We start from the raw sequence: 12,982 nt of genomic DNA, 5'->3' as shown, positions 1-12,982 counted from the left end.
TTAAAATAAGAATAAGGTGACATTTGAATTTAAACTGCTCGTGTCGAAGGATTTGGAGAATTATTTTTTTTTAGGTTGGTAGTACTGTCAGTCACATTTATGTCAAATTTCATATCAAAATATTCATTGGTGTTTAAGATACGTGTCGTTTGGTGAGCTGCTAAAAGTGAGTTTTTCGTTTTTTGCGATGTCGAAAGTTGTTGAGCAAAGAATTTGCATTAAACTTTCTTTACGAAAACAATTTTCTGCTGCGGATACGTTGAGGATGGTGCAGAAAGCCTTTGATGATGAGGCTATGTCTAAAAAAAAATGTTTACAAATGGTATAGTGAGTTCCAAGCCGGCCGTGAACGTGTCGAAGACGAAGAGCGTCCAGGGCGACCATCAACCTTAACCGACGAAGCTCACGTTCAACAAATCAAAGATTTGGTGTTGAAAAACCGTCGATTAACAACTAAAGACCTTGCTGATGAAGTTGGCATATCGAAAGTCTCAGCCAATACCATTTTGAAGGATGTTTTGGGCCTCAAGCGCGTGAAATCTCGACTGGTACCGAAAACATATTCACCTGATCTGGCTCCGTGCGACTTCTGGCTGTTCACTAAGCTCAAAAGACCGCTCCGGGGACACCGTTTTTATACGATAGAGGAGATTCAAGCCGCGGCGAAGACGGAACTGAAGGCCATCCCGGAAAGTGACTACAACCAGTGTTTTGAAGATTGGAAAATCCGTTGGCATAAGTGCATTGCATCAGGAGGGGATTACTTTGAAGGGGATGAAATTGATTTGGAAGAATAAATAAAGAATTTTCAAAATAAATACAATGTCTCATTATTTTTTGGTCACAGTATGGGAAAACTAATCTAGATTCAGACTACAAACTTTTATTATATTATTATAGTATTGGCCTAGGGATTTCTTTATGGTCATCGGGAATGCAAGACGTATCGGAAATTGAAGTTGTTTAAACTCAAACGACATGTCTGTTGGGACCATCAGGATCCTTGGAATGAGAACTATCTCACCTTCGAATTTTTTTTGAGTATCGTCACATAAATCACATTATTAATCAATTTCAATGTTACCAAACGCGTTCCGTTGCCCAGTTTTAGTTGGTTTATGTTTTGAAGTATGATTACAACGGATCCAACTTTTAGTCTTAAATTGTACGGTGGTAAGCCTACATCCAAGAAGTTTAAAAATTCAATTGGACGGTTCATCTTCATTTCTTACACAATCAATTGATTTGAAAGAATGCAGTGTACTAATAATCTCATTATGAATTATAAGGTTTATATTATCTACATTTTTTTCTAGCCGTCAAAATTGCTCGCTCACTCAACCATTCATTATTTTTGTGGTTGGTAATGATGTTTAGGAATACTTTGTTGAAAAGCTCGTCTTTTGATGAGACAAAGTTACAGAAATTCACTTGAAATGCAATCCATTCGCTAGATTCGTCGACAGGTACTCAGCCATTACCGAGAGTCAGTAATTGCTCAGAGAATTCTTCAGCAGATGTATCGTTTAGCAATTCAACTCTCATGTTTGTTGTCAGCTGAAGTTTCGTCACATAGCGCCATCGATTCGATGATTTGAGGCAAGCGTTTATTTCGTCTGCAGCAGTTGATCTTGTATTACTGGTAGTGTTTGGCGGAAATTTCCAGACAGTAAAATCAACGCGCCTTCAAAACATCTTGAGTCATTGCGTAGATCTTTCAATGTTCCTATGCTCGTTTATGTGCCACTGTGCATTCGTCCCAGATGATGATTTTCGATGCTGATAAAATTTTGGCCATTGCGGAGTGTATTACATGTTGGCTCTTCCATAGTTTGAAGATTTTACGCCGATTTTAATGCTGTATGAGCCGTACGGAATCCTTTTAACAATGTGGCTGCTAGTCCAGAAGAAGCAACTGTCACCGCAATGTCGGATCTCGCATAAACAGATGCTAAAACTACTGACATGAGAAATGTCTTATTGGTACCACCAGGGGCATCCAGAAAATATAAACCACCATTTCCGTTATCAATGGCCGTCATCAATGTATTATCGTATATCACCGTAAGATTTTTCCATGTAAAACAAGAAAAGGAATTCTCCGAACTGAAAGAAATTAAAGCAGGAGTTCCTCAGGGAAGTATCTTGGGTTCACTGTTATACTAGTATATTCTGTATACAAGAGACTTACCGTTAGCACCAAACAGTATGCCTGCCACTTTTGCTGATGACACCGCATACTATGGTCGAAAAAACAGCATAAAAAGCTGCGGTAAACTTGAAACATGCAATAAACTCTGTAATAAATTTGAAGAAAAAATTGGAGAATAAAACTAAACGGTGGCAAATCGGAGTGAACGGTACCTAATTCGTCGGATACATTATTATATAAAGAACCAGTAGATGCATTTATCATGTTAATTTCGTTAGTGTATGCATTAATTCTGCTAAAAAAAGTCCGCTACTAAGTTGTCCTTACCTTTAATATAGCAAATATTTATATTAAATTTGCTTAACTTGATTAACCAACAATGTAACATTGAACTCTATTCCCCTGCGATTTAATAAAAAGTAATTTTAAGGGCTAATGATCTGATAGAATATGAAATTTGGTACCGTACAAGTATGGTCTAAAATATTTAGTAGCTCTAACAATAGCAAGCAGTTCTCGTTCAGTAGCTGAATAATTTTTATACTCTCGCAACAAAGTTGCTAAAGAGAGTATTATAGTTTTGTTCACATAACGGTTGTTTGTACGTCCTAAAACTAAAAGAGTCAGATATAGGGTTATATATACCAAAGTGATCAGGGTGACGAGTAGAGGTGAAATCCGGATGTCTGTCTGTCCGTCCGTCCGTGCAAGCTGTAACTTGAGTAAAAATTGAGATATCATGATGAAACTAGGTACACGTATTTCCATAAGAAGGTTAAGTTCGAAGATGGGCAAAATCGGCCCACTTCCACGCCCACAAAATGGCGAAAACCGAAAACCTATAAAGTGTCATAACTTAGCCATAAATAAAGATATTAAAGTGAAATTAAGCACAAGGCATCGCATTAGGAAGGGGCATATTTGAACGTGATTGTTTTGGAAAAGTGGGCGTGGCCCCGCCCCCTACTAAGTTTTTTATACATATCTCGGAAACTACTATAGCTATGTCAACCAAGCTCTATAGAGTCGTTTCCTTCAGGTATTTCCATATACAGTTCAAAAATGAAAGAAATCGGATAACAACCACGCCCACCTCCTGTACAAAGGTTATGTTGAAAATCACTAAAAGTGCGTTAACCGACTAACAAAAAACGTCAGAAACACTAAATTTTACGGAAGAAATGGCAGAAGGAAGCTGCACCCATGCTTTTTTTAAATTTAAAACGGGTGTAGCGTCGCCCACTTATGGACCAAAAACCATATCTCAGGAACTACTAATCTAATTAATTTTACAGCAAAATAAAAAAATATGTAAATGACGGATAATGAAATCTCGATTATCACTTTATCATGCGAGAGTATAAAATGTTCGGTGACACCCGAACTTAGCCCTTCCTTACTTGTTAAAATTTAAAATGGGCGTGGCGTCGCCCACTTATGGACCAAAAACCATATCTCAGGAACTACTAATCTAATTAATTTTACGGCAAAATAAAAAAATATGTAAATGACGGATAATGAAATCTCGATTATCACTTTATCATGCGAGAGTATAAAATGTTCGGTGACACCCGAACTTATCCCTCCCTTACTTGTTTTCGTTACTACTCGCATAACATAGTGGATAATTATCCTATTGTAAAACAGCGCCAAGAGCATCTGAACTTGCATCTGTGACGAGCTGAAAATGTTTTTCAAAATCTGAGTACTTAAGTACCGGGGACTCTGTTATTACTCTCTTAAGATTTTCAAATTAATTAATATAATTTGGGTCATTTACGCTTAACTAAACGCCTTTTTTCAAGTATCATTGGGTATGCTACTTTTAAAATTTTTTTCTTAAATTTTCGGTAGTAACCAGTAACACTAACAAAAGGCTTAATCTATTTAACAGATTTTGGCAATTTTAATTTCAAAATTTGATCGATTTTGTTAGTGTTTGGCCTAACTCCTTCAGGGATTAATATATGACCTAAGTACAAAGTTTCTTTTGAAAAGAACTTGCATTTATTTATTTAGATCTTTAAATTTGCCTCACGAAGTTTTGTTGGAACTCGGTTTACTATATATCAGTAAAGTGATCTGGAAGACTTGTAACGAATATCAAAATATCGTGAAATGTGGCCGGCGCATTTTTTAGTCCAAATGACATTCGGTTGAACTCGAAATGTCCATATGGAGTGGAAGTGGCAGTTTCGACAGGTCTTCTTGTTTAATAAGAATTTGGTAAAATCCTTTTGCCAAATAATTGTAGTGAAATATTGTGTTAGTTTATCCAAAATGTTTTCATTATTTGGTATGGTCGATTGTAATATTGTTTAATGCCCTGTAGTCGGCAACACGCCTCTTTTGTCTAAGTTCATAGAAATGACCCATAAGAACGAATTACTTTCTCGGACGATACGATGCGTGTGATTTGCCTATATATTTCTTGTTCGTGTTTTTGGGGATAACGATATGTTTTCGAATATGCTCCGACATTTTCGAGCCATCGGTGTACCATCTCATAGTACTGCTCCTCAACAACAGCTCGAGATCGGAGTCGTTCCAATCGTCTTTGCTGCCGAGGGTAACCTTAAACTTTTTCCTGAGGTTAACCTTTTTGGTAGCGCTATCCCTCGGGAGGAGGGCTAATGGTAAATTGCCTCTTATCTTTTCCATCCTCTGGGATGAGACTACTTTGCCTTTTCCCCACCCCTCTGCCGTTATTTGCAGAAGGGTGTGTTTGGCTACCTGACCGATAGCCAAATGAAGCGGAGTAAGTTCGAGAAGAACCTCCAGTGCTGCCGTTGGGCAGGTACGCATTGCGCCCGTCATGCAGACACAGGCCAGCCGCTTTAGCTTCAGTAGCTTAGCCTTATCCGAGGTTTGCGACGCTACTGAGGCCCAGGCTACCGCCCCATATGTGACTATCGGTCTCACTATCATGGTGTACAACCACCTAACTATCCTTTGCTTATAACCCCAGGACCTTCCTGCCATCCGATTGCACACCATTAAGGCTTTTGTCACCTTGAGCAAGGTCAGGTTTACGTGCTGCTTCCATCTCAGCGTGGAGTCTAGCATCAAACCGAGGTATTTGACACTGTTGGTCATCCCTATCTCACTGCCTCCCAGTGAGAGATTCCTAAGACCGGGTAGGGTCCTGCGTCTCGTAAACGGGATTACTTACGTCTTGAAGGGGTTGATGTTCAGTTCAACCTCCCTACACCACCCCTTCGCTAGATTGAGACCTCTTTGGATCAAAGAGAGAGAGAGTGTCTTCATATTTGCCTTTTGCCATAATTACAATGTCGTCCGCGTACCCTTGACAGCGGATCCCATTGTCTGTCAGCAGTGTCAGCAGGTCGTCTACGACTAGACTCCATAGCAGGGTCGATAACACACCCCCCTGTGGGTAGCCTCTTGTTGTGCCGAGACGAATTCTGCTATCACCTACTGTGGTCTCAGCAACCCTTGTGCGCAGTACGGCTTCTATCCACCTACGCAATGGTACCGCCACATTCCTTTTCTCCAGTGCCCTGCCTACACTCCTGTGGGACGTGTTGTAAAAGGCACCTTCGATGTCCAGGAATAACAAAGCATCACCTCCCCATGCTCCAGTGAACTCTCTACGAGTATCTTAGAGGTCAGCTGGTACAGAACAGTATTTGTAGATCTGCCCGCTCTGTAGGAGGCATGCTGAGCCGCATGCAGTGGTGACCTTTTCAGCGCCTTCGTCCTTATTTCCTGATCCACGATCTTCTCCTTGGTTTTTAGTAGGAAAGACGTCAGACTTATTGGCCTAAAACATTTCGCCAACGAGTAGTCTTTCCTACCTACCTTGAGTATGAAGATCACCTTCGTTGTCCTCCATACCTCAGGGATATACGCCATTGCGAGGCTCTCTCTCAGCAGCCAAACCAGGTGAGGCAGCAGATACTGCTCTCCCTGTTGTAACAGCGCCGGAAAGAGGCCATCCACTCCCGGAGACTTGAATCTCTCAAACGAGGCCATCGCCCACCTGATCGAGTCCGCCGTAATCGCTGTTTGGCGATACTCCAATCCTCGCGGGATGGCCTGTGTTCGATCACGGGGGGACAGTGGTACTCCCGAACTGTCTCCGAGAAGTGCGCCCGCACAAGCTCCATGGCTCTGTCCTCCGCACTGGTCATAAATGTCCCGTCGTCGCGTCTGATTGCTACCCCTACGTCCTTTGTACCCCTGGCCAGAGCTTAGTGCAGCCGCGCCGCGTAGTGGCGACATTCTCGCAGAACCTCCTGATGCTAGCCTGCTTTGCAAACCTAATCTCCTTATTGTATAACGTGAGATAGCTCCGGTATTCTGCTCAGACCCCCGTGCGTTTCGCCCAGTTTAACAAACTCCGTACCCTTTTCCGGAGGGGTCGCCTTGTTAAACAAGCTCCGTACCCTTTCCCGGAGGTCTGCTAGTTCCTTTGTCCACCCCGGACAGTCCCGTCTGTCTGTGGGCACTTTTAAGGGGCAACTGCCATGATATGCGTTAATTACAGCCCCGTTCAGGTCAGAAAGCCTATTCTCCAGCCCAAGGCCTGAAACGCTATCATCGGTCTGCTCCCTCCTGCTTAACTCATTTCTTAATATAACCCTGAAGGCGTCCCAATTCGCCTTCCGAGGATTGCGTCTGGGGGGAGTTGTCTAACCTCTACCTTAAGCTCGAACCTTATAATCCTGTGGTCCGACAAGGAGGGCTCCGTCGAGACTCTCCATTGCGAGACCAGTCCCCTTGCAGGCTCATTGCTTAAGGTGATGTCCAACACCTCCCTCCTGCTTATTGTTATGAAAGAGGGTTCACACCCTACATTCTCTATTCCTAAATTACTGCTTACAATATACTCCAAAAGAGTCTCACCGAGAGAGTCATTCCGAGTGGTGAGCGTTGGCGTCGCAGCCTATGATGAGGGGATGCCTGTGCCGTCTGCAGTGCTCCACCAGCCTTTCCACCCCCTCCGGTGGTCTGTAGGTGCCTCCCCTGGGAAATATGCTGAGGCCAGGACGGAAGCCTTGCCTTCAAAGTCTCTGGACTGCACCACCACCAAGTCCTGCGTCAGGAACTCTGAAATACAGAAGAAATCAATGTAATTCCTGACAACTATACACGTTCCAGGTCTCTCGCAAGAGAGATCCCAGATTACCTTATTTGCCTCCGTCTTGAGGCCTTTAACCTCTCCTCTGTGGACCCAAGGCTCTTGGATCAGCAGTATGTCCAATTTCTGAACTGTAAACCTGCTATGACCTTTTATTCCTTTGATCTCCTCCATTTTGCTGCTTGTGACGCGCCAGGACGAGATGCTGAGTCCCCGGTTCTGGACTTTTTCACCAGACCCAAGGTGGGTCCCCGCACCGAGGGAGGAACATCGGCATGCTATGCATGATTGGCAAATCTTCCGCCCTCTTCGCGCAGAGGACAGGGCCCTTCCAGCCTCCCAGCTTTGGAGCATACTCCTTCAGCCAGTCAGCGGACTCCTCGTCCATACAATCCACCTGCAGCATTCCTCCTTTAAACTCTATTCCCAGGAAGGACGCCGCGTAATCCTCCCCTCTAAACACCTCCTCCATGAGGAGGTCCTGAAGCACAGTGAGCTTCTCCGGTTTCAACGACTTCGCCGGGTAGTTAAGAGGCAGCACAGCCATGCGAATGCCTTTGACAGCGTCCGCATATCTGCGCCGCCCCTTCTCCACCCGGTGCGGAGCCGGTCCAGACTGTTGGTCTCCGGCTGCCTTTGGGCTTGTGCCCCTCAACCTTTTGAATCTGGGGGGCTCCTGTGGCGTAATTTGGCCGCTCTTCCGTTTTGCGGCTTGGGCATACGTGTCCGCGGGCAGTGTCCTGCTGTCGCCACGCCTTGCGGTCAAGGTGGTGCTGACCGGGCCACGGTCGCCGATTCCGCTGCTCTGCGCGCGAACCGACACTTCTTTGTGCTCCTTCGCCGGGGATGCTCTGCTCCCTTTGCACTTATTCCTGGCTAGTGCCTCCGCCACCCCCGGGGTCTTCCCATCACGGAGGTACCGCAGGTACCACTTTATGGTGGAACCGTTCATCCCTCTCCTACGTGGATCCTCGCACCCGCCGGGTTGGTCAGCTTCTGGGAGGGGGCGTTGCCCACCTCTTCTACGACTCCTCCTTCTTCTCCTACGAGCGCCGTCAGGCTCTGCCCGATGAGACTCACCCGAGTCCGGCCCACTGTGCCTTCCGGCGGGAGTCTTGGCGGCGCTCGTTGCTGCTACAGCGGCACCAGGCGTTTTCGCCAGGAGAGCGCCGCTTCAAGAGGGCACGTCGTCATCATCCTCCCTGGCGTGCTCCTCAAACAGCGACCGCTGCTCTGGCGAAAGAGCGTCAAGGAAGCTAAACTTCCGCCTAACTCCTTGACCTCCCTTGCCTGCCGCTGCACCGATGTCATTCCCGTTGTCCGAGTCCGTTTTCCTGATTTGTTGCCGAAGTGTCCTTTGTTTTGCTTTTGTTGTTTGTATGTGTAGTCATCTTTTTCTTACGACCCTTGGCTCAACAAGGTGAGCTGTCGGGTCTATTTTTTTGTGGGGAACTGGGAGGTCCTCCACGCCAGTGCCCCTTGGCGCAGTAAGGCCACAGTTACTCCCCAATTCGACCAGGTGTTGGGGATGCTCTGTTATAATACAGCCGAATTTACCTCCTGGCTGCAAACCATCCAATGGGCACGGGAGTCGCATAACACCCTGGATTAGGAGGTGGTAGCTGTTGGTTAGTGCACGCATGCGGCACTCGACACTCCGCCTGAGCAGTGCCTACTGGCACCAGCCACGCAGGTTGGGGGCGCCGAGAATGCCTTGCGCCTGGACTTTTTTGACAACCCAATATAATAATCTAAGTATTGAGAATGTAAGGTGTGAACCTACATTCTTCACCAGTAACAGAAGGGAAGTGCTGGACATCACCCTGAGTAACGAACTCATGTCGAGAGTGATCTCACGGTGGAGGGTGCAAGAACTGCCCTTGGTGGCCAAGAAAACTATCAGTACCCAGAACAAAGGTACGTAAGCTCTTCAGCAAAGCCAAGCGTATTGGGAACTGGGGGGAGTACAGAAGCAACATAATTACCTATAACAAGATGATTAGGTCCGCAAAGTAGGACACAGCCCTAGCGATTATAAAATGAGACGAAACATATACGACCAGTGCGGAAGAGGTACCCACGACACTCTAACTTGCGCATTTACCATAGACAATCGCGAAAGAGCTGGAGAGCATGTTCTACTGCCCTACCGTGTTCAGCTGATAAGAGATAGCCTAGTGCTGGGGTATATCCCTGAATTATTGATCACCTTCAATTAAAAGGAAGATAACTCACTGGTTAAATCACTAGACGTACATCTGTACATGCGTACAGAGCAGTCAGATCGACCAACACTGCTCTGTACCAGCTACCCTCCGCGATACAGAGTTCGCTGGAAGCAGGAGATATAATATTATACGCCTTCCTAGAGATCTAAGGTGCCATTGACAACACGTCTCACAAAAGCGTGGCAAGGACACTGGAGAAAAGGAATGTGGCAGTTCCTTGGGCTCCGAAAGCATCGCAGACGTCGGTAGGACTTTCCGCTATACCCAGCAATCTGTCAAGTCGCCAAACTGCATGCTCCAAATGACAGCAGAAGAGCTTGGCAAAGGTACAATAATCTCTTCCCAACGTATGAATGAGCTCAGTGGCGTCATACCAGAGGCTCTTGGCCGTAGAGATAGCATTACAAAAAGGTAAACTTCACTAGGAAGTTTAAGATATCTTCAGCAGTACAGACAGTACAATCAAGTGGTACATCGACGGTTCGAAAACGTCGGAGGGAATTGGCGTAGGGATCGCAGGACCACGCACAAAACTCTACGTACTTATGGGTAGGTTTCCGTACATATTCCAAGCAGAGGTCTTTGCTATAGTCTGTGTGTAGAGTAAAACCTCCTCGCAAAGAACGTATAGCTGTACTAAGCGATAGCCTAGCGACACTCTAAACGATCTCTACATACGAATATAAAATAATTTATAATAATAAATATTGGTGTAGGAGTGTATAGAACGGCTGAATAGTCCATCAAAACGTACAGTATACGTACTATACGTATACAGTATAGTAGTATATTATACAGTAGTATACTTTATCTGCCTGAATACTAAAATTATACTCCTGACTACCAGAGTCACTAAATGAAGATTGCGACAATTAGAGACATGAGACAATCGTCTCAAGCAGAATACCGATATTAGAGTCTGAAACACCAGAACACATGCTAATGGACTAAACAGCAATTTGTAGGCGCAGGATTAAGATCCTCTCATCCATGCTTCCAAATAGGAATCACATCGCCTCAATAGCACCTATCAGTATTGGAACTTATCAATTTGCTGGCGTTAGTTGACACGTTGTGACTTAGGAACAATAGACCCTAGGTCGCAGTGCAATCCTCCCTTACTTATCTAATCTAATCTCTAAAAGGGGCACATCGCTAAATTAATTTGGATAATGAATTCAAAAGTGTACTGTGTTACTTTTTGAGGCTTATATAAAAGTGCACATATGAAACAACTACTTTTTTTAGCTGCGAGTATGTAAATATTTTATAGATATTTTTTAAAAGTACTTAAGTATATGTATTCATCACTACTTAGTGAACAGAAAAAAAACGAAAGTCATATAAAAAACAAAACATAAAAGTGTAAGAAACAAATGAGATCTTTGTCGCCCATGCTTGAAAAAATTTTGCACAGAACGAAGTCTTAAAAAAATTAAATGTTTTTAAAAAACGAAGTCTTAAAAAATTACACTAAAATTTATTTTAGATTGGAAAGACATGCATTGAAAATATTCGCCTGATCATACTTCGCTATAATATGTGGAAGAGTTGTGCTCAGGATTATTTCTACATTTTCTTTTTGTGGAGCGTTCTTCGCCGTGAATATTTCTTAGCTGAATGCCATTGCGCTTCTGTAACCGCCAGAGCCATCCTTGCGTTGGCATAAAATCTTTTTGTAGCTTCACTGCAAGCTGCTTCGCTTTTTCCAGCATTCCAGTTTGAAGAGATTACTACTCCAGAGGATCTCATTTGAATAAAGCATATTATAAACGCCTGCGCCACCTGGGCTTCTTTACCTTGCCTCATTCTTTGTCAGACAATTTGCGAGTGGACGATTTTTTAGCAATTTCGCCTACGTTTTTTAAAACTTTGTTTAGTGGGTACTCTTCCATATCCACCAAAGTACTGTAGTAATACTATTTCAGAAAAAATTAGAGTATTGATGATAGAACAAAAATCGCTACACCTTAAAAAAATTAGCAGAGCAATAGTATATTATAATAATTCTATCATTTGGTAGCAAAACAAAAGCCAAAAACATTGAAAACATAAATCTATATATAACGGGTGATTTTTTTGAGGTTAGGATTTTCATGCATTAGTATTTGACAGATCACGTGGGATTTCAGACATGGTGTCAAAGAGAAAGATGCTCAGTATGCTTTGACATTTCATCATGAATAGACTTACTAACGAGCAACGCTTGCAAATCATTGAATTTTATTACCAAAATCAGTGTTCGGTTCGAAATGTGTTTCGCGCGCGTGTTTTGTTCAGCGATGAGGCTCATTTCTGGTTGAATGGCTACGTAAATAAGCAAAATTGCCGCATTTGGGGTGAAGAGCAACCAGAAGCCGTTCAAGAACTGCCCATGCATCCCGAAAAATGCACTATTTGGTGTGGTTTGTACGCTGGTGGAATCATTGGACCGTATTTTTTCAAAGATGCTGTTGGACGCAACGTTACGGTGAATGGCGATCGCTATCGTTCGATGCTAACAAACTTTTTGTTGCCAAAAATGGAAGAACTGAACTTGGTTGACATGTGGTTTCAACAAGATGGCGCTACATGCCACACAGCTCGCGATTCTATGGCCATTTTGAGGGAAAACTTCGGACAACAATTCATCTCAAGAAATGGACCCGTAAGTTGGCCACCAAGATCATGCGATTTAACGCCTTTAGACTATTTTTTGTGGGGCTACGTCAAGTCTAAAGTCTACAGAAATAAGCCAGCAACTATTCCAGCTTTGGAAGACAACATTTCCGAAGAAATTCGGGCTATTCCGGCCGAAATGCTCGAAAAAGTTGCCCAAAATTGGACTTTCCGAATGGACCACCTAAGACGCAGCCGCGGTCAACATTTAAATGAAATTATCTTCAAAAAGTAAATGTCATGAACCAATCTAACGTTTCAAATAAAGAACCGATGAGATTTTGCAAATTTTATGCGTTTTTTTTTTTTAAAAAGTTATCAAGCTCTTAAAAAATCACCCTTTATAAAAGAAAGTCGTGTTAGTTACATCACTTATAACTCAAGAACGGCAGAACAGATTTGGCTGAAAATTGGTAGGGAGGTAGCTTAGAGCCAGGAGACGGACATAGGATACTTTTTATCTCTTTATGTCAAAATTTAATACAACTCATAAATACAAAAATTATATTTCAAATCATAAGCATTTGTTCAAAATTCATGTTTGTAGGAATCATTTCAATATTTCATTTCTTCAAAAAAAAAAAAACAATAAAAACAACCTTACATCTTCGTCTATATAAATATGTATGTATGTATGTAAAAATGAATCGCCAAAATGTATGTACGCTCATAACTTTAATATGACTGAACGAAATTTGATAATTCTTTTAAACCCTAAAAACAGTCCTTTTCTTTTTCTCATACAAACGAATGAATGTTTGTTCGTTAGTAACGCTAAGAGAACGGCTGAACCAATATTGATGAAATTTTAAGAGGTTGTTCGTTGTGGATTAAGGAAGG

At 43.1% G+C, this 12,982-nt stretch overlaps 1 protein-coding gene across 1 annotated transcript; it reads right to left on the bottom strand.

Annotated features, from left to right (window-relative positions):
• Positions 1-7,485: 7,485 nt before the first annotated feature.
• Positions 7,486-8,208, bottom strand: LOC125779775 (uncharacterized). The gene has a single exon (XM_049461044.1). It carries the CDS (start codon positions 8,206-8,208, stop codon positions 7,486-7,488), a length of 723 nt encoding a protein of 240 aa, XP_049317001.1.
• Between the last annotated feature and the right edge of the window lie 4,774 nt (positions 8,209-12,982).

Source organism: Bactrocera dorsalis, chromosome 6 (assembly GCF_023373825.1).
Source record: "Bactrocera dorsalis isolate Fly_Bdor chromosome 6, ASM2337382v1, whole genome shotgun sequence".
In the NCBI taxonomy this organism is placed as follows: domain Eukaryota; kingdom Metazoa; phylum Arthropoda; class Insecta; order Diptera; family Tephritidae; genus Bactrocera; species Bactrocera dorsalis.
This window is presented reverse-complemented; position numbering and strand designations above follow the sequence as displayed.